Raw genomic sequence first — 18,428 nt, 5'->3', positions numbered from 1 at the left:
AGGCTTTGCAGCATATTTTGTCAATAGAGTGAGCACCCTAAATCAAGAGCTTGAGTCTTGTTACTTACTGCACATTGAAAACTCAATTTCAACATTTGCTGGTAATTCAGTTTCAGAGGTCATTCTTTAGGATGTACTCCTGTGTTTTACAGGCTATTCACTTGCACATCTTGAATTTAACCATGCGAGGCAAAATGATAATTGTATATCAGGAAATGAGGGAATTTTTGGTGGAAATTCAGAGCAAAGTATTAAGCATCACGGAGAGAGAGAGAGAGAGAGAGAGAGAGAGAATGACTAATAACAAAAATATTGTCCAATTACACATATATGCCGTGGTTGAAATGGGCTGCTTTATGCCAGTGTGCCACATTGGTGCTTTTTGCTGATGGAAAATGACATAGAATAGCTAATAGTGGTATTTTTCCAAATTAGTACTTCTGAAATCTCACTTTGATTTTGATGGGCAACTAATTTTTAGCAGGAGTGTAAATTTATGAGCACAAATTACTAATATTTATTCATGTATTGAATGTGGTATAAAAATTGGATTTCTAAGTTCCAGAGAAAATGTATGAAGATAGGTTTGAGGCAGCCTTTCAGCTACTAAAACATTGAGAAATGTACAGTAGGCTATTAATCAGAAAGGCAGATACCAAAAAAAAAAAAAAAAAAAAAGAGGAATATTGAAAGACATTTATTGCTATCCCTGTTCTATTGAGCAAATAGGCAAAATGATTTCAAATGTAGCATTGGGTATTGAGCGAGATAAAGAATGAAAGAACAATAAGGAAGTTAAAATCTTCAAGATAAAGCTAGGCAATATACTTCAGAGAAATGAATGGATGGAACAGCTTGTTAACTGCTCAGTGAAATGTAAAGTATAGGAGCATCTCAAAATCACAGAGACAAGTAATCAAAGCCTAAAAAAAAATAAAAAATAAAAGAAGCAGTTGAATAGCATGGAGAGATTTATTATAGCGGTATTTCTTTCTGTTTGTGTTAAACCAGTTTTGTCTCTCTGGTGAAGATATTATTCTGGAGATCTTATATTGCTGTATAACAGATTGATTAAATTTATTAAACATTTGGAGAATGTTTATAGACGCTTTATGAAAAGACCAGAAAACTTGGAAGTGAGCTTCTATGTTAAAAAAAAAAAAACACCAACAAAAAAACCCCTGCAGTGTTGACCAAAGAGGAAAGCATCATATTAAACAGCCCCCATGGGATCTTTGGACCTTAGTGCTGAACCTAGAAAAAAAGTGTAAAGTGCCCTGTAAAAAGAATTGTGCAGTAACATGGAGACTTTAAAGTAGTTATGTATTTTAGAAGTATTTCCATTCTCTGAGCTGTGGAAGAATTTCTTAAGATGTTCAGCACAAGCCAGCTGAATTACACAGTCACTCTCTGTTTTGGCTGTTCTACATTAGCTTTTCAGACAGGAGACAATATATATTCCAACCACTTATTCTACCTGAAATTTTAATATTCCTTGAAATACCAAAGAGAACAAAGGGTTGACACTTGTATCCTTTAGCTCAACCGTAAGGATTTTATTGTGTTCACAAAAGAAAATATGACTACAGATAATTTTTTTCTTTTTAATTTGGGTTTCTAAGCTTACACAGATGTAATATCAGAACAAAACTAAAAGTGTAACTGTCTTGTACTGATAATACTTTCAAAGGAGCTAAAGTTCTTTGTATCGTGAGTGAATCATCAAAATGAATTGAAAAGATATATTTACACGTGTCAGCAAGGTTTGCATAGTGTAAAGTAGGGATGATAGTAGCTCTGCTGAAAGGACATACAGCACTCAAGAACTTGCATCTGAATGTCTTAATTTAGATTTTCTAAATGTATCCATGTAATTATTTTTTAGTTTTGCATATTTTACCTTTTATTTACATTCTGCTTTGATTGATGAAACTCTTAACGTTTTGTAAGCATTCAGGAACTCATTCTTTATCATGTGCATACAGAAATGCAAAGAACTCTAAAGGTAGGGAGATCACTAACATTTTTTTTGACTCTGTTAAAAATAGAGGAATAATTTATTCAGCCGTTGGATGTACTCTGTTTTTGATCTTGTCCGTTGATGTTCATGTGTTCCGTCTTATAAATCACTGAGGCCTGTTGGAGCTTTGGCAAGAGCTATCTGCTATAGCTGTCAGAACAGCAAGTCCTGATGAAGCACCATGCAGTAATCTGGAGAGAGAATAAGTGGAAGGCGACAGGGCTGTGGCTCTCATCTTTAAGCAATCTTTGAAGCTCTTAGACCTCCAAAAATGTAAATCCATTGCTTATGTTAAACAAGGAGGGAAAGAGAGGAAGGGCATCAGGCAGTATATATACAGTAGTATGACCTGACACAGCCACAGAACAGACTTTGAAGGAAAGATTAGTTACAGATATAGGAATAAATTAAATTATAAAAAAGTAAATTATAGGAGTTAAGCAAAGGTTGATTTTGTGAGGCTTACTTGATGTCGCTCTACAATTTTGGACTTTGATAGAGCAATTAGAGAAGCTGGAGAAGGCAGGGACTAACCTAACTACTGTAAAATGAGAAAACTAGCTAAAGGGGAGATTTCAAGAAAGGAAACTGACTGGGAGGAATTCAGTGAAGTGCTTCAGGCAGGGCTCCAAATGGAGATGACATTTATTATTTTATTTTTGAAAAATGTTGCAGAAAGCGTCATGCTAGCACAATCAGTAAAAAAAAAAAGGAATAAAATATCATGCAGGAAAAATAGCAATGACTTATTAGAAGTGGGAAGAGTACAAATGAATACAAATGTTCAGCCTTTTGGGATTAATAACAAAATTTTGTCAGGACATAAGGAAGGTTTCAAAAAAAGATGAATACCAAGTCAATCTGTTGGAGTGATAGGCAAATTTAAGGAACACTTAGAGTTGAAGATTTACACAAAATTTCCATTTTTGAAATTGAGGTCTTATAAGCTATAGAAAAAATAAACTAGAAAAATGGTGGAAGCAGTTATTTTGAGGTTTTAAAATTAGTCTAGAAATGCACTGCAGAATTGTTATTATTAACAGAGGCCAAGGCAGAATAACAGGGTTTTTTTTCCCCATCTTGGTTTATTACTCTGGATTGAACATTGTTTAGCTACAAAATTGCAACTATCTTCTACAGCTTTATGCTTAAAAAGAAAAAATGAAAGGGATGCACTTTATGTTGTTAAGCTATTTTTCAATACTTGAGTTTATAAAGAAATAAGCCTAAGTCATTAAAGCACAGTTTAAAAAATTAATAAATTTAGAGTGCAAGTGCAGTGCATTTGTTTCCTTGGAAACATTCTATTGCAATTTCTTTCAGATGAGATGCAGTCATTTTAAGTAGCATGTATTTAGGAGACCTAATGAATTTGTCTCTGGATAGCATATAAATATGAAAAAAGGCTGTAGAAATTGGTGGAGCTACTTGCACTTCTGGTTTCTATGGAAACAGCGAATACATTGTCATGTGCTGGTAGTGTTAGGAAGAACAATGTAATTAAAATAAGATGATTTATTCAGCGCTTTAGAAAACTAAAGTTATTCTTCTCACAGAGAAATCTTTACTGAATCTATGGACAAAAAGTTCAAAGAAATATGGTGGGGGTACATTTGTACTTGTGTAGTGGCATTTGTTTTTAAATGTTAACATTCAGGGGTCCTTTCTGAGTGTGAAGGCACATTTTACATGGCTGTATCACATACATGAGAAGTCCTGCTGTGTTTATTTGGAAACCTCATATGACGGTATTGCAGATGAGAATCGTAGACCTGTCTGTGCATACAATCTCTCCTGGAGCAACTGCTCCTGGAGGGACTGAAATGGGCCAGGAGCAAAACATGCCTTCCTCTGGAGCATGGGTATTTGAGTGAGAAGCTGTTGGGGAATAGCCGTTACGGTTTCAGCCCATTTCTAGACAAATTTTACACCCCAGCAGTGACCAGTATGCTTTTAAAAAACAAGAATATGAAAGCACAGCAAACTTCTTTATTACAATTCTCAGCAATGGTTACCCAGGCCTTCCTAACTTACAGTTTGGGGACTTCCAGCACCACAGATAGCGTCTTTGTCTTTCATGGCTCTCTTTGAGTTTTCACGCTGTGGAATTGGTTGTTCTTGATTTTTTTTAATGTCTGCAACATCCTGTAGCAAGGAATTAAACTTAAACATGTATTGTGTGAAGAAGCATCTCGTTCTGTGTGTTTTGAAGCTGCCTTCTGCTAGTTTGGAGTCTAAATTCTTATAATGGAAGAAACCATTCACCTTCTCCATGCCACTCAGACTTTGTTTCTGATTCTTTCAAATTCCTCTCAATCATCTAATTTCTGTACTGAAAAGTCCTTGATTATTGCTCCTCATGAAAAGCCATTCTATATCTCACTTGTTCCTTGTCTGTTTCCTATATACAGATTTCACTTCTTATCCTATTTGAGATGGGGAGATAATTAAAAAAAAAAATCTGATGGGAAAATATGGGGTTTTTTCTGATAAATGGTTGACACTTTGCATCACAAGATTTTTGTGCCTTCTGAAGCAATCTGAAAGTGACTTTAAAAAAAACAGTGTACATTGTTCATACCTAAAGTCTTATAGATCAATACAAGATTAAGCTCAACCACTTCTTCATTTTAATCAGTCTCCCTTTCCTTTTAATTATTCTCAAGACCCCTTGATAATCTTGAGCTGAAAACAGAGCAGTTACAAACAGGAAAAAACTTAAATAGAAAAGCAAAATAATTTTTTTTCAATTACATAAAGAGAAATACAGCAGTCTTATGTTAAAAGACTTTGAAAGAACATAAGACTGCAGCATGCTTTGTTGTCTTGTCTATGATATTGTCATGTGTTTTGATTAAAATTGCCATTGTAGTTTTCACATGGAGATCAGAGACATAAATTGGATTTGTCTTGTGGTTGTGGTTTTGTTGTGAACATGTAGCTAAAAAGCAAACAGTAGTCATCTGCCTCAACACCTTACTCTGTAGAATAGATCAACACAGATGACTTGCACTGCAGTAGATAAAAAAGCTTCTATTTTGTGGAAAATAAGCTTTCTTTTAAGTTAAAATGCACTTTTTATTACTAGTAATGGTGTAGTACTGTTTCACAGAGGAAACTTGAATCAGTCACCCAATGCATTAATTACCCAACATGCCTGTAGGAAGAGGCAGTTTCATGCCAAAGCACTCAATCTAAAAAGTTAGAACAAGAAGTGGAAGAAAAAGTATGGCCACTTTTACAGGTTGGAAGCCATGGCTGTGACTAATTAAGGGTTTTTTCCATGACTATCCAGATTGCCTGTAGTCCTATTAGATTTGTTTTGAGAACTTGTCTCCTGATGCTCAGGGCAATGACTATAAAAGCACATTTCTTTCTCATCACTTGCATAAAGCTTGAGGGGATTTTAGGAAGGTGCAGTGCACATAGGTTACAGGTGACCAGCACAGCGCTGGGGCGAGCAGCAGCTTCTGAATCGGTTGTGTGGAGACTTTGAGCTTTCTTGACAAACAAAATACCAGGCATTGCATGTGCTTTATGCAGAGAAGTATTATAGAACACCCATCTGAATTACATACCTTGAATTCAGCATCATGGCATGCTTTTCAAATCATCAGAACCATAAGAATCTGTTTGATTTAATTTGTTTAAATTACCTTTCTTGTCGAATGCCTGCAGCCATGAACTCTTGCTGTAGCGAAGAAGCTTTATTATTATGTTGGATTGTGTCGACACCAGAAACTATTAGGCCTTCCTTTGAAATTATTTCTTTTATGTCCAGAAAATGCAGATTGAAGAAGTTGACTGTGGTTTTCCAGTGCTTATGGCTGATAAATCTGCAAATAGAAAAAGAGCAAAAGCTGTTATTAACAAACTAAAGCCAGCAGGATAGGGAAACTGGTGCTTTCCCCAAGCAAGTTCCTCAGGCATGTCATGAATTAATTGTCTAAGGTAGAACAAAGCAGGTTTAATTATGAGTACTTTTCTGAGCAGTGGTGTTGCAATTAGTTATTTTTTGAAGCTATCTTTATGGGGGAATTTAAATACTAGGTATATCAAGTTTCCAGCTGCTATTCAAAGTGTTAATTTATTCTTCTCTGAGTCAGTTCTTACTATGTGGTTTGAAGATTAGAGAGCATAGTTTTTCTGAGGTATGTATCAAACATACAGAAAAAGATGGTCTTTTGTACTAATTTTTATAAAGACAGTTTCCTTTTGCAGAGCTAAGATACACAGGTAGTTTGGTTAGATATCCTATCAAATAACAGACAAGCAAATATATTTAATGATTAGCAGTGAAAATGTTTAAATTGATAGTGGCAGTTTATGTAAGAGCCCAGCAGGATTTCAGCCAAAATTAAAAGTATGTGCACATTACCAACTTCACAATCCTCTACTTTTTCCTTACTGAGAGATGTCTTTTGCTCCAAAAACTGTTAAAAACAAGTTCCAAACCTAAACCTTAACCTCTTAACAGTGCTGGACACAATGTATGTATGAATACGTACCTACATATATTTCACAAGGTTTTTTTTTTTAGAAGACGAAAACCCAAACAGTATGTTTGAGTTTTTCATCTTTAAAATAAGAAAATGTTAAAGAATCACTATTGTGAATCACCGTTTGGGACTTTATTTATTGCTCTGTATTGTTCTTCTCCATTTCCCAGCACCATTTGGCCTTTGTTTCTGCCTCTCTGTCCCTGTTTCTACACGTTTGTGCTGCTCCATCCTCTGATCTTGCTGCTCTCTGGCACTTTTCTCTCTTGTCACTTCTGTGAAGGTGCCTGCTGCTAAGTAGCTGCCTCCTTCAGTCTGTCAGGGTGGTACAGCCTTTTGTGTCCCCTCCTCTCAGTTTAACTTTATTTCAGTTCTCCTGTAGTTCCTACAGCTGTCAGGTTTCTGTATGGTTTTCCATTTCTCATTGCAGGCAGCAATTATATTTTGTGGCAGTTTTTTGTTTTTTTTTTTTTTTTTAATTATTATTTTTGCTCCCACAAAATAGCTTAATTTTCTACTTTACTAATGAACTATGGACTTCCTTTTATAAGTCTGAAGAAATAGCTATGCATGGTGATTTCTCCATACAGAAAGTGGAGGCTATAAATATGCAAATATCACTTTTGGCTTTACAAAGTTTAATTGCTTTGTATATTATGCAGATTCCTAGGCTGAAAAATCTGACAAGAGCAAGTAACACATTTGTATATTCACTATTTTAAAAATGCAGGCAGATTATTGAAAAGTGTGCTGTTTTTTTGAGGCTGCAGGTTTACATCTTGTTGATGTTATTACAGGGTGCGTAGGGTGCTTGCATGACTGAGGTTCTTCACTGAATGCAAACATGGCGTTTCTAAACTGTACATTTTACAGAGCCTGTGAAAAGCAATTGGAGCAGCTGCTGCTGCCATCCTTCTACATGCCAAGATCACAGGAAGCAGAGCTGGAAGGGACCTCTGGAGATCATCTAGTATGTTGCTACCCTAAAGCAGGATCAACTAGTTCTGAACACTTCCAAACAGTCATAGATTTTTGAGCTTGAGGCAAGAAATCAAGAAGTTCTCATGTTGTGTTTGATATTTGAAATGTTTTTTCTTTTATTGGCTAAAGTATAAAACAGAGGTATAATCCAGGATATTTCACTGTGACACCCAAAAATTATTTTTTAAAAAAATGTATGTGCTTACAGTATCTGCAAAAGGTCCGGGCCCTGAAGTCAATAGTCACATATTATGTTAGGGGTATAAGGTAGGCACTGAAATGCCTCACAAAGTTGGGAACCGTTTCAGTATAATACTTCAAGCACTCTCTCTGCTCTGTTGTTTTTTTCTAGTGATGTTAGAAGGACTAACCTCTGAACACCCGGTTGGAAGTGCAGGCTGCTATGTTTTAGCTATCTTGGAGAGAGAGAGAGAAAGAGAGATTTAGATATTAATAACTAGGAGTCTTCCAGTGTCCTAGTTTTATCCCCATACTCAGAGAGATGGATTGCTTTGATCTGGCCACTTGCCTTGAAGTTTCTCTTCACTGGAGGCAAATCAGAGAAAAAGAAAGCAAAAGTATTGATTTGCAAAATTCAAAGTAGACAACACAGATGCAGAAGAAAGGTGGAAAGAGAGGAAATTAAATTTGTTCATATATTCCTTAGAATAGTTCAAAATCTCTCTTACTTTTTAAGATCCAACTCACAGGCTGTTAAAATATTCAGAATCCTGTGGCTGAGGACCCATTTCTGCATGGATCCAAGACACTTTGGTGTAAGTCCTGAAAGAAGATCTAGATTTGGGAGCTCTGGTTTTTTTTATTTGGGAAGAAGTTTTGGTAACTTCGGTGTTTTCTTTTACATCACAAACTTCTTTACAGATTGTTCATATGCATTAATTACATGATGGGAACTAGTGGACGAGCCACATTATTTGCTCTTGAGCCAAGACATGGTTTGGAGTATTGATGACTCCCTGCTGCCCTGCATTTTCAGCAGAGTGACAGAAAAAGCCTTTGCTTCAGCAGAAGCAGCAGAGACTGCCTCTTGCCAGGACAGTTCATAGGCAGATGAGGTGGGAGGTGTGGGATTGAATCCCTGTAGACCAAGGCAGGGTCCCGGCTGAGTCCTTAAAGCACAGAACTGTTTGACAGCAGTGCTCCTGTCACCTCCATCCCTCCCTCTCTGGCAGCACTTTAAAAGAGCAAACTCTGCTTGGGTTTCTTTTTTCAGGAGAGGGTGTCAGACCGAGTCCTTAATGGGATTGATGTATCTTCTGCAGGATGAATGGTGTACCCTTCTGCTAAGCGTGTCCACATTGGCCTCATAGGCAGTTTCTGACTGAGCATGCAAGCTTTGCTCCCTTGCCATACGGTCCTGACACCAGGGTCTCACCACTTGAAAGTTAAGCAACGACACACAGCAGTATGGGACTGGGAGAACCTTGAATCATCAAGTTTACTCATCCCCAGTCATAAACAGTGATTTATAATTAAGTCTGGAATGATCAACAAGAATATTCACTTCCTGCCATGTTCTTTTGTATTGAGTTTGTGTGGCGCGGTTGTAGTAGCGGGGGACAGGGCTACAGGGGTGGCTCCTGTGAGAAGCTACTAGAACCTTCCCCAGCTCCAAGTCGGACCCACCTCTGGCCAAGGCCGAGCACATCAGCGATGGTGGTAGCACCTCTGGGAGAACATAGTTAAGAAGGGAAACCTGCAGCGGAGAATGGAATGTGAGAGAAACAGCTATGCAGACACCAAGGTCAGTAGAGAAGGAGGGGGAGGAGGTGCTCTGGAGGAGGTGATTCCCCTGCAGCCCGTGGTGAGACAGCAGGCTGTCCCCCTGCAGCCCATGGAGGACCCCACGCTGGAGCAGGTGAGTGCCCCAGAAAATGGCCATGACTCTGTGGGAAAGCCCGTGCTGGAGCAGTCTGTGCCTGAAGGACTGCACCCCATGGAAGGGACCCACGCTGGCGCAGTTCGTGAAGAACTGCAGCCCGTGGGAAAGACTTGCGTTGGAGAAGTTTGTGGAGGACTGTCTCCCATGGGAGGGACCCCACTCTGGAGCAGGGGGAGAGTGTGAGGAGTCCTGCCCCTGAGGAGGAAGGAGCGGCAGAGACAACATGTGATGAACTGACCACAATCCCCATTCCCTGTCCCCCTGTGCTGCTGGAGGGGAGAAGGCAGAGAAAACCGGGGGTGGAGTTGAGCCCGGGAAGGAGGGAGGGGTGGGGGGAAGGTGTTTTAAGATTTGGTTTTACTTCTCATTATCCTGTTTTGATTTCATTGGTAACAAATTAAATTGATTTTGTGTTTTTTCCCAAGTCGAGTCTGTTTTTTTCCCGTGACTATAATTGGTGAGTGATCCTTCCCTGTCCTTGTGTTGACCCATGAGTTTTTTTGTTGTATTTTCTCCTCCCCAACCCACTGGGGGGGGAGGAGTCAGTGAGCAGCCTCGTGGTGCTTTGTTGCCGGCCGGGCTTAAACCACAACACCTTTTCATACCTATAAGTCCCAAATCCCCGCTAACCTAATTACTTTCTTTTCCCTGGCTCTGTAACTAGCTGAAGATTTTGAGGACAAAAAGACCAAAAACTTACACTGCTGAAGTTTCCTGGAAGGAGGAAGGAGAGATCCTCAGACTGATTCTCAGAGTGCTGAGTTCAGTCATAGAATCATAGAATCCCAGGTTGGAAGGGACCTCAAGGATCATCTGGTCCAACCTTTCCTGGCAAAAGCATGGTCCAGACAAGATGTCCCAGCACCCTGCCCAGACGAATCTTAAAAGTGTCCGACGTTGGGAAATCCACCACTTCCCTGGGGAGATTATTCCAATGGCTGATTATTCTCATTGTGAAAAATTTTCCTCTCGTGTGCAGTGGAATCTCCCCAGGAGTAACTTGGACTCATTACCCCTCGTCTTTTCCATGTGACTCCTTGTAAAAAGAGAGTCTCCATCTTCTTTGTAGCTACTCTTTAAATATTGGAACATGGTGATAAGTTCTCCCCTAGGCCTTCTTTTCTCGCAGCTGAACAAACCCAGTTCTCCCAGCCTTTCCTTATATGGCAGGCTTCTCAGTCCTTTGATCATCTTTGCGGCCCTTCTCTGGACACTCTCCAGCCTGTCCACATCTTTTTTGTATAGCGGGCACCAAAAGTCAACACAGTATTCCAGGTGTGGCCCGACAAATGCTGAGTAGAGTGGGATAATGACTTCATCTCTGCTGGTGATGCCCTCGTTAATGCAACCCAGCATCCTGTTGGCTTTGTTTGCCGCAGCACCGCACTGTTCACTCAGATTGAGCTTCTTGGCCACCGAGACCGCCAAGTCCCTTTCCACAGAGCTGGTCCCCAGCCAGGTAGATCCCAGACTGTGCTAACTCCTGGGTTATGTTTTCCCAGGTGCAAGACCTTACATCTGTCCTTGTTGAACTTCATTAGGTTCTTGTTAGCCCACTCTTCCAGCCTATCCAGGTCTTTCTGCAGGGTGTCTCTTCCTTCCAAAGTGTCCACTTCCCCACTCAGTTTGGCATCATCATCAGACTTCATCAGGGTACACTTGATCCCATCATCCAGATTGTTTATGAAGATACTAAATGGTGTTGGGCCCAATATCGATCCCTGGGGGATCCCAGTTGTGACAGGTTGCCAGTTTGAAAAGCAGCTACTTACCACTACCCTCTGGATGCAGCTTGTCAGCCAGTTCCCCACCCACGGCACAGACCACTTGTCTAGACTGTAACACATTGGTTTCTCTAGGAGGAGGCTGTGGGAAACTGTAGATGGAGGTGACATTAGCCTTATTCCAGTCTTCTGGGATGTCCCCATGTCTCCATGACTGCTCAAAGATTATGGAAAGTGGCCTCACAACATCAGCCAGCTCTCTTAAGACCCTTGGGTAGATATTGTCAGGGCCTATCGATTTGTAGGGTTCAAGCTCCTGTAATATTTCACACACCAACTCTTTCTTCACTGACAGTGGGTCTGTGTTTGCATCAACCTGGATTTTTGTTCCCAAGGCCTGGGGCCCAACAGTGCTGGTGAAGACAGAGGTGAAGAAAGTGTTGAGAACCTCTGCCTTTTCAGCGTTGTTGGTGACTAATTCACCTCTCCTGTTTAATAGTGGGCCAGTATTTTCCTTCTGTTTCTGCTTATTGTTTATGTACCTGAAGAACCCTTTCTTGTAGTTTTTGACATCTGTGGCCAATATCAATTCAAGCTGAGCTTTTGCTTTTCTAACTGTACTTGTGCACGTTCTGGCAGTGCCCTTGTATTTCTCAACAGGTATTCGTCTGCTTTTCCATCTCTGTTATGCTTCTCTTTTGATTTTGAGCAGACTCAGAAGCTTGCAGTCAAGCCAAGGAGGTCTCTTGCTCTGTCTACTTCCCTTACCTTTAAAGGGCATGAACTGGTTTTGTGCTTCCAGGAGAGCATTCTTGAAAAACTCCCAGCACTCGCTAGCTCCTTTATCCTCCATGGGAGCTTCCCACAGAATCCCTCCCAAGTGAGCTCTGCGTGAGCTGAGTTTGCTCTTCTAAAATCTAAAATGTTTGGCTTAGTACTAACCTTCAGTGTGCTCAGCAGGATCCCAGACTCCACAATGTTGTGATCACTGCATCCAAGGCTATCGCTAACTGAGATATTACAAAGCAGGTTTTCTTGGTTTGTGAGTAGCAAGTGCAGCAATGCCTCAGTCCTAGTTGGCATGTCTAACTTTTGTATGAGGAAGCAGTCCTCTACGCATTCCAGGAACTTGAAGGATGACATGTGAGCTGCTGTATTGTTCTTCCAACAGATGCGTGGGTAGTTGAAGTCACCCATAAGAACCAAGTTCTGTTGACCCAAGGCTTATTTAAGTGACCCAGATATTGCTTTGTTTGCCTTATCGTCTTGGTTTGGAGGTCGGTAGCAGATGCCTACTGTAAGATCCCCCTGGGAGATGACCGCTCTGATATTGACCCAGAGGCATTCAACAGGGCTTCCGTAATCGCCGTAGTTGACTTCTGTACGTTCAAGGTTCTCCTTAACATAGAGCACGACTCCTCCTCCTCTTCTTCCCTCCCTGTCTCTATGAAACAGCCTGTAGCCATCCATTGCAATCCTCCAGACATGTGAGTTGTCCCACCATGTTTCAGTTATTCCTATGATATCATAACTTCCTGACTGAGCGTGGAGCTCCAGTTCCTCCTGTTTGTTCCCCAGGCTGTGTGCATTGGTATACATACGCTTGAGGTGGTTGGTCTTCTGGTTCTCATCTTGGGAAGCAACTAATGCATTTGTCACTGCTTTGGTCGGCCTGGCTTATTCCCCAGTTGGTTGCAATGGCGTAGTGTTGCCACTTTGGACCCTGCGCCCTGAGTCCTTCAGTTTAAAGCCAGCCTCACTAAGTTGGCCAGCCTGCTGCCAAAGATTCCCTTGCCTCTGCTAGAGAATCTAGAAGAGTTCATAAAATAGAAGGGAGTTTGTGTAGACCCAGCTCCACAACATTGTTGTCTAAAGCTCTTTCTGGATCTAACTCTTAACTCCTTGGGAATTTATAACAGGATCTATGTATATATAAATACAATATATAAATTGTACAAATTGGTGCTTTCTTTTATCTCATTTAATTTTCCTGTATGTGGACTCTTTACATACATTAACAAGCTATTTAATACACTAGTACTTCAACATTTAAAAATCAGTTACTTTTTCCCATTTTATAATAATATATAGTTTGTTGGAGATAGTTATTAATACAAAGAGAGAAAACATAGGTTATCATGTTCTTCTAATCTGTCAAAAAATAACAAACTTTTTTATCCACTAGGTGTTAAGAGTGTACAAAGCTGCAGTACAACAGACATTGGATATACTCTTTCTCCCTGAAGGAAGAGAATTTCTTACAAGCACAGATGCAGTAAGCCGGGACTCAGCTGATCGTACCATTATTGCATGGGACTTCCAAAGTTCTGCAAAAATCTCCAATCAGATTTTTCATGTAAGTTTAACAACTAGTATTTTTTGGGTCCTGATTTAGCATTTCACGTCTGTCGGTGTTGTAAAAACAAGGCTTTTGATTTTCTGTAAGATCATTGTGTGGTGTATAAAATGCTCTTAATGTAAGTTGAGGGCTTGCTTTATTTTTATATTTTAAAAACACTTACTTATTCTTAAAAAATGACCTTGAAGACTGATAGGTCTCCTTGTGTTAAAAATATTTGCATTTCAGTGCTCATTCACTGACATCTAAGCTATATTTAGGCAAGGCCACTGCAGTGTCATTCTAGCTTGCCAATGGTGCATGGCAGCAGTTGCTATAGTGCCACGTTTCTTTTCCTACACTTTTTCATACATTTTTCATCAGCTGCAATGAGGGCTATTGACAAATTGAGTTTAATATTTGCATAGAAATAGCAACAGCAACCTGATACCTGCATATAGATACCTAGTACGGCATAATCACAGAGGCAAAATTTACTTTTATCAGTGCAGGTGCAGTATTTCTCTCAGTAATCTATTCAGGCAAGATGTTTAATGGACTAAATGGTCTAGAAAGGCTGACAGCTTCAAAGGAGATTACCAAGGAAGTTAATAGATAATTCCAACTCCCTGGGTCTTTTTTGAAAACCTAAGTCTAATATCTTATGTAATATAATATGATTGGATTCTGTGTAGATGCTTTTTGGCAGAAATGAACAGTTCTCTACTAACAAGGACATGTAGTTGATAATCTAGTGACATTGTTTCATGTTTAGTTTCCACAGTTATGTCTTTGTCCAATATTGGATCTACCAGCATCTTGGATAGGCAATAGGGAAAAAAAAAAAAAAAAAGCTGTGAATATATAAAGTACAGACCAGTCAGGTTCAGTATCAAGAAGTAAAAAACAAACAACTTTTTTCTCCTTATTCCCTGCCAAACAAACAAACAAACAAACCCCTACAGCCTACCTTTTCATGACTGCAGCATCTCTGAAATGGACTGTTTTCCCCCTTTTCTGCACTGTGAATACACAAAACTTGGTGGTAATTTTGGAAACTCTGCTTCACTTTTCTGAATTTCACCTTTGAACCCTTCAAGGTGGGAGGTAACCTCTGAGCTCTCCAAACAGATTAGATCCCAACAGGGCTTGATCTATTGCTTGTCTGCATTAACAAATGAATAGTTCAGAGCTCTAAAATACCCCATTACTACAGTATACCTAGCATAACAGCACAGTGCTCCTGCAGATTGCATTACACTTTCTGATGCCTTACTGTTAGACCCAGTTTCTCCCCAGAAGCATGCAGTGCTCTGCCACAGAGCACACTGCTAACCAGGCACGCTGCCTAACCCTGTTTTGGTTTCTGTGCCCAGTACCTTACAAAACCCAGAACTTCTGTTTCAGTTCATCACTTCCAAACCAAACAACAAAACCAGTCTGATGTTCTTCCCAGTCTGCCATATAGCCTAGGGTGTCCAGTGGTAACTGTCAGCCTGGTGTCCTTCACATGCAGATGCATCCTACAACCAGCGCTCTCTTAATTGGTATTCGTGGCATCAAAATTCAGCACTGTGTCTTTAGGTTAGGCTGAAACTAGAAAAGGTTTGGACCTGGTGGAAACCTTGCAAGAGCAGCTGATTTCTGATGTAGTCACCATGCAGAGTTTTGAAAGTAATCTTAATTCAGTCTTAAATAGGAATACTAGGGTAAAGCCAAGTGTTATCAATTTTTGCAGATATTTATGAATTTACAGCCAGCAGCAGTCTACATGGCAAATCACTGTCATAAGGAACTTCTGACTTTAGTAGGCTAATAACGACCCCTATTTTTTTTATTTTTTTTATTTTTAAGAATGGGGTGGGGTAAGGTGTCTCTTTAAATGGGCTGATTTCTGTTCCTGTCAGTGTGGTGAGAACAGAGAGGATGGAGGATTTGAGAACTGTATGAAGTAGCGTGTAAGGCACAGTATGGCTATGGAGGAAGGGGTATGGGAGAAAAGGATTCAAACTTTCACATTCACACTTCAGTTTTCCTTGGGCAGGAAGAGGATGTTTGTGTACTGTCAGGTTGGAGTTACCTTTCTGCAGCTGTTCTGCAGTATAATTATGGTTCAGGGAGAGATGGGGTTTTGCTCAGTATCTAGGGAATTGGGGTAGAGATTTGATTTAATATTTGTCTTGGTGTAAGACTTTCAGTGGATTCTAATAAGTATCTTTATATAATGTATACTATGGAGGTTACTTATGTATGCCTTACCTTTTATGGTCTTTCAAATATGTCAAAAGATAACCTGAATCATTTGAACAAATCTTTTGTTTCATACAACAAAACTTTCTTTAAAATTATTTTCAGGAGCGTTATACTTGCCCAAGTCTAACTCTGCACCCAAAAGAGTCTATGTTTGTTGCTCAGACAAACGGGAACTACATGGCTTTGTTTTCTGCCCAGCGACCTTACCGAATCAACAAAAAGAAAAGATATGAAGGACATAAGGTATCCTTCTTCACCGAGAACTTAGTATCCAAGTCTGGAAGGAAGATAGATAGCAAAGTACCTGTGCTTTTTAATGTGTCTGCTAATAGTGTTTGATTATAAATCAGTGATAGATATTAATTGGCTTCATTTGCTTTCCTGTGTGCCAGTCTATTTTGAATCATATGCACTCTGAAGAAAATAGTTATTAGAAGACTTTATGAATACTTAATGGCTTGCTTAAGTAAGTTTGTGTTATAGCTGTGTCTTAAACACCTGGAGAAGTCCTTAGTGTATATCTATTTAAAGATACATTTTTTTTTTTTTTGTACTATATTCTTTTTCAGTATATCACAATGAACTTTTCTAATCAGCATCAGGAGTTACACTGTTATTGATTTTCACAGGTGGAAGGATTTGCAGTGGGCTGTGAATTTTCTCCAGATGGAACACTTTTGGTGACAGGAAGTTCAGATGGCAAAGTGTTTTTCTACAACTATCATACTGCTAGGATTATTCGCACTTTGTCTGCACATAAAGAAGCTTGTGTGAGTGCAATATTTCACCCAGTCTTGCCATCGCTCCTTGCAACATGTGATTGGGCTGGAGAAATCAAGATCTGGCAATAACAAGCAGAGTTACTTTCCAGGATGTCTCCTGTTAGTCTGTCAAAGGTGTAGGAAATAAACCGTGGTATGCAATGTGAAATTTTGTTGTGATGTGTTGTAGGCAGGAGAGACTGTTGTCTGTTCTTCTATGACCTCTAAGTGTGTGCTTTCATAATGCAGTTAAGATGGTCTTGTCGCTAGCTGCTGAGCAAAGAAGTTGTCTTACTCTCTCCCTTGGACCTGGTGACAAATTTCAGCCCCTTTTGTGTCAATCTTCTGGTGCTCATCTAGCCCCACCCTGCTTTGAGTAGCTAAACTTCAGGAAAATTACTGCTCTTTTTATGTAGCTTTTCAATGCAGCTTTCCTAAACCAGGTTTTATCATAGAATCATAGAATCATTTAGGTTGGAAAAGACCTTTAAGATCATCAAGTCCAACCATTAACCTAGCACTGCCAAGTCCACCACTAAACCATGTCCCTAAGTACCACATCTACACATCTTTTAAATACCTCCAGGGATGGTGACTCAACCACTTCCCTGAGCAGCCAGGCCCAGTGCGTGACAACCCTTTTGGTGAAGAAATTTTTCCTAATATTCAATCTAAACCTCCCCTGGTGCAACTTGAGGCCATTTCCTCTTGGCCTCACCAAAAGTTGGTGAGGACATACTATTTAACAGAAGATAGTGTTCAGATCAATTAATGCCTATTTGATTGTCCTGGGATTTTTTTTTTTTTTCCACTAGTTTAGCTCCCTGACCTGGTCACTGAAGAGTTAGACAAGCAATAGTGTAGTTCAAGGCAAAACAGCATCTCAGCACATGAAGGGGCCAGATTGTAGGGCAGGTGGGACTGCTTCTTTTGGTAATGGATAGCTGTTACCAGCTCAACCTATTGTAAAATGCCTTCTGAGAGTTCCAGGGAAAGGTGTGCCAGATAAGGTGAAATTAATTTTGAAGTCAATAAGTTTGTGTTCTTGAAATCCCAATGTTTAAACTTGAGTTTTAAACTTACATTTATGACTCTATATAAACAAAGCAAAACTATGTGTAAATATTTTTAATGAAAAAATAAACATTTTTTTTATTGATGGTGTCTGTATTGCACTATTTTACTCCTTTTACTCTTGGCTAGTTAGTACTCAAGACTATCATGGAATTGATACTTGGGAGGGGAAACAATTAATATGCTACCCTGATTTATTGTGAACACACATGCATTTCTCCATACTCTGATGTCATTTAGAAACAGAAAATTGTCATGATGCTGTTCAGTGCAGGGGGTGTTCTCTGACATTCAGACAGGAGCTGGGCTATTCTGCAGCGAATAGAAAATTCATTAGGCCATAACTGTATTTACATACATATAGATTTCTTGTAAATGTACTTTAAATTTGCATTCCCTGCACTTGTATTGCTTGGTTCTAGAATTATTATCCATTTTATACGTACATGTGTGTGTGTATATATATATGTATCACTGAAAAAATATGTCTATGCATCACATAAACAATATGTATTCCCAACCTTCACTCTATATAAATACGTGCTACCTTGCAGTGAGTGCTATAAGCTTGGCTTTTCTTTGGTCTGATTAGTCTATTGAGGTATTCTAACATACACTGGATAACTGTGTTGAGTAAATTGTCTCTGTCATGGAATCCAGAAGTCATGTCTAATAGCAACTTTTCCTCTGTAGCATCTTTTTATTCTTCTGATTTTTTTTCTTATTGGCACAAATACAAGGTGTTTTTATCCATTTTTCACATACTCATTTAAAACAGCTTTTTCAGAGAAAAATTTTTAGAACACTCTTGCAAATGGCAGATTTTAATTAAGTAATGAGCAAAATGTACTCCTTTGGTTTGTAGTTTGTGTTCC

The 18,428-nt window shown here is 39.4% G+C and overlaps 1 protein-coding gene across 9 annotated transcripts in view; it reads left to right on the top strand.

The window, feature by feature from the left end:
- The window catches only part of WDR25 (WD repeat domain 25), a 72,473-nt gene extending 54,835 nt beyond the window's left edge, over positions 1-17,638 (top strand). For 8 of the 9 annotated variants that reach the window (XM_041120075.1, XM_030000612.2, XM_030000620.2 and 5 more), the window contains 3 exons: positions 13,313-13,483; positions 15,821-15,961; positions 16,348-17,638. In XM_041120075.1, coding sequence (XP_040976009.1) covers positions 13,313-13,483; positions 15,821-15,961; positions 16,348-16,569 — 534 coding nt within the window. In that variant the 3' untranslated portion in view covers positions 16,570-17,638. Of the gene's footprint in view, positions 1-13,312; positions 13,484-15,820; positions 15,962-16,347 lie in introns of those variants that run through there. The other variant, XM_041120076.1, reaches the window with a different exon arrangement.
- The last annotated feature ends 790 nt before the right edge of the window (positions 17,639-18,428 follow it).

This window comes from Aquila chrysaetos, chromosome 2 (genome assembly GCF_900496995.4).
Source record: "Aquila chrysaetos chrysaetos chromosome 2, bAquChr1.4, whole genome shotgun sequence".
Lineage (NCBI taxonomy): Eukaryota > Metazoa > Chordata > Aves > Accipitriformes > Accipitridae > Aquila > Aquila chrysaetos.
The sequence above is the reverse complement of the archived record's forward strand: the minus strand, read 5'-3'. Positions and strand labels throughout refer to the sequence as shown.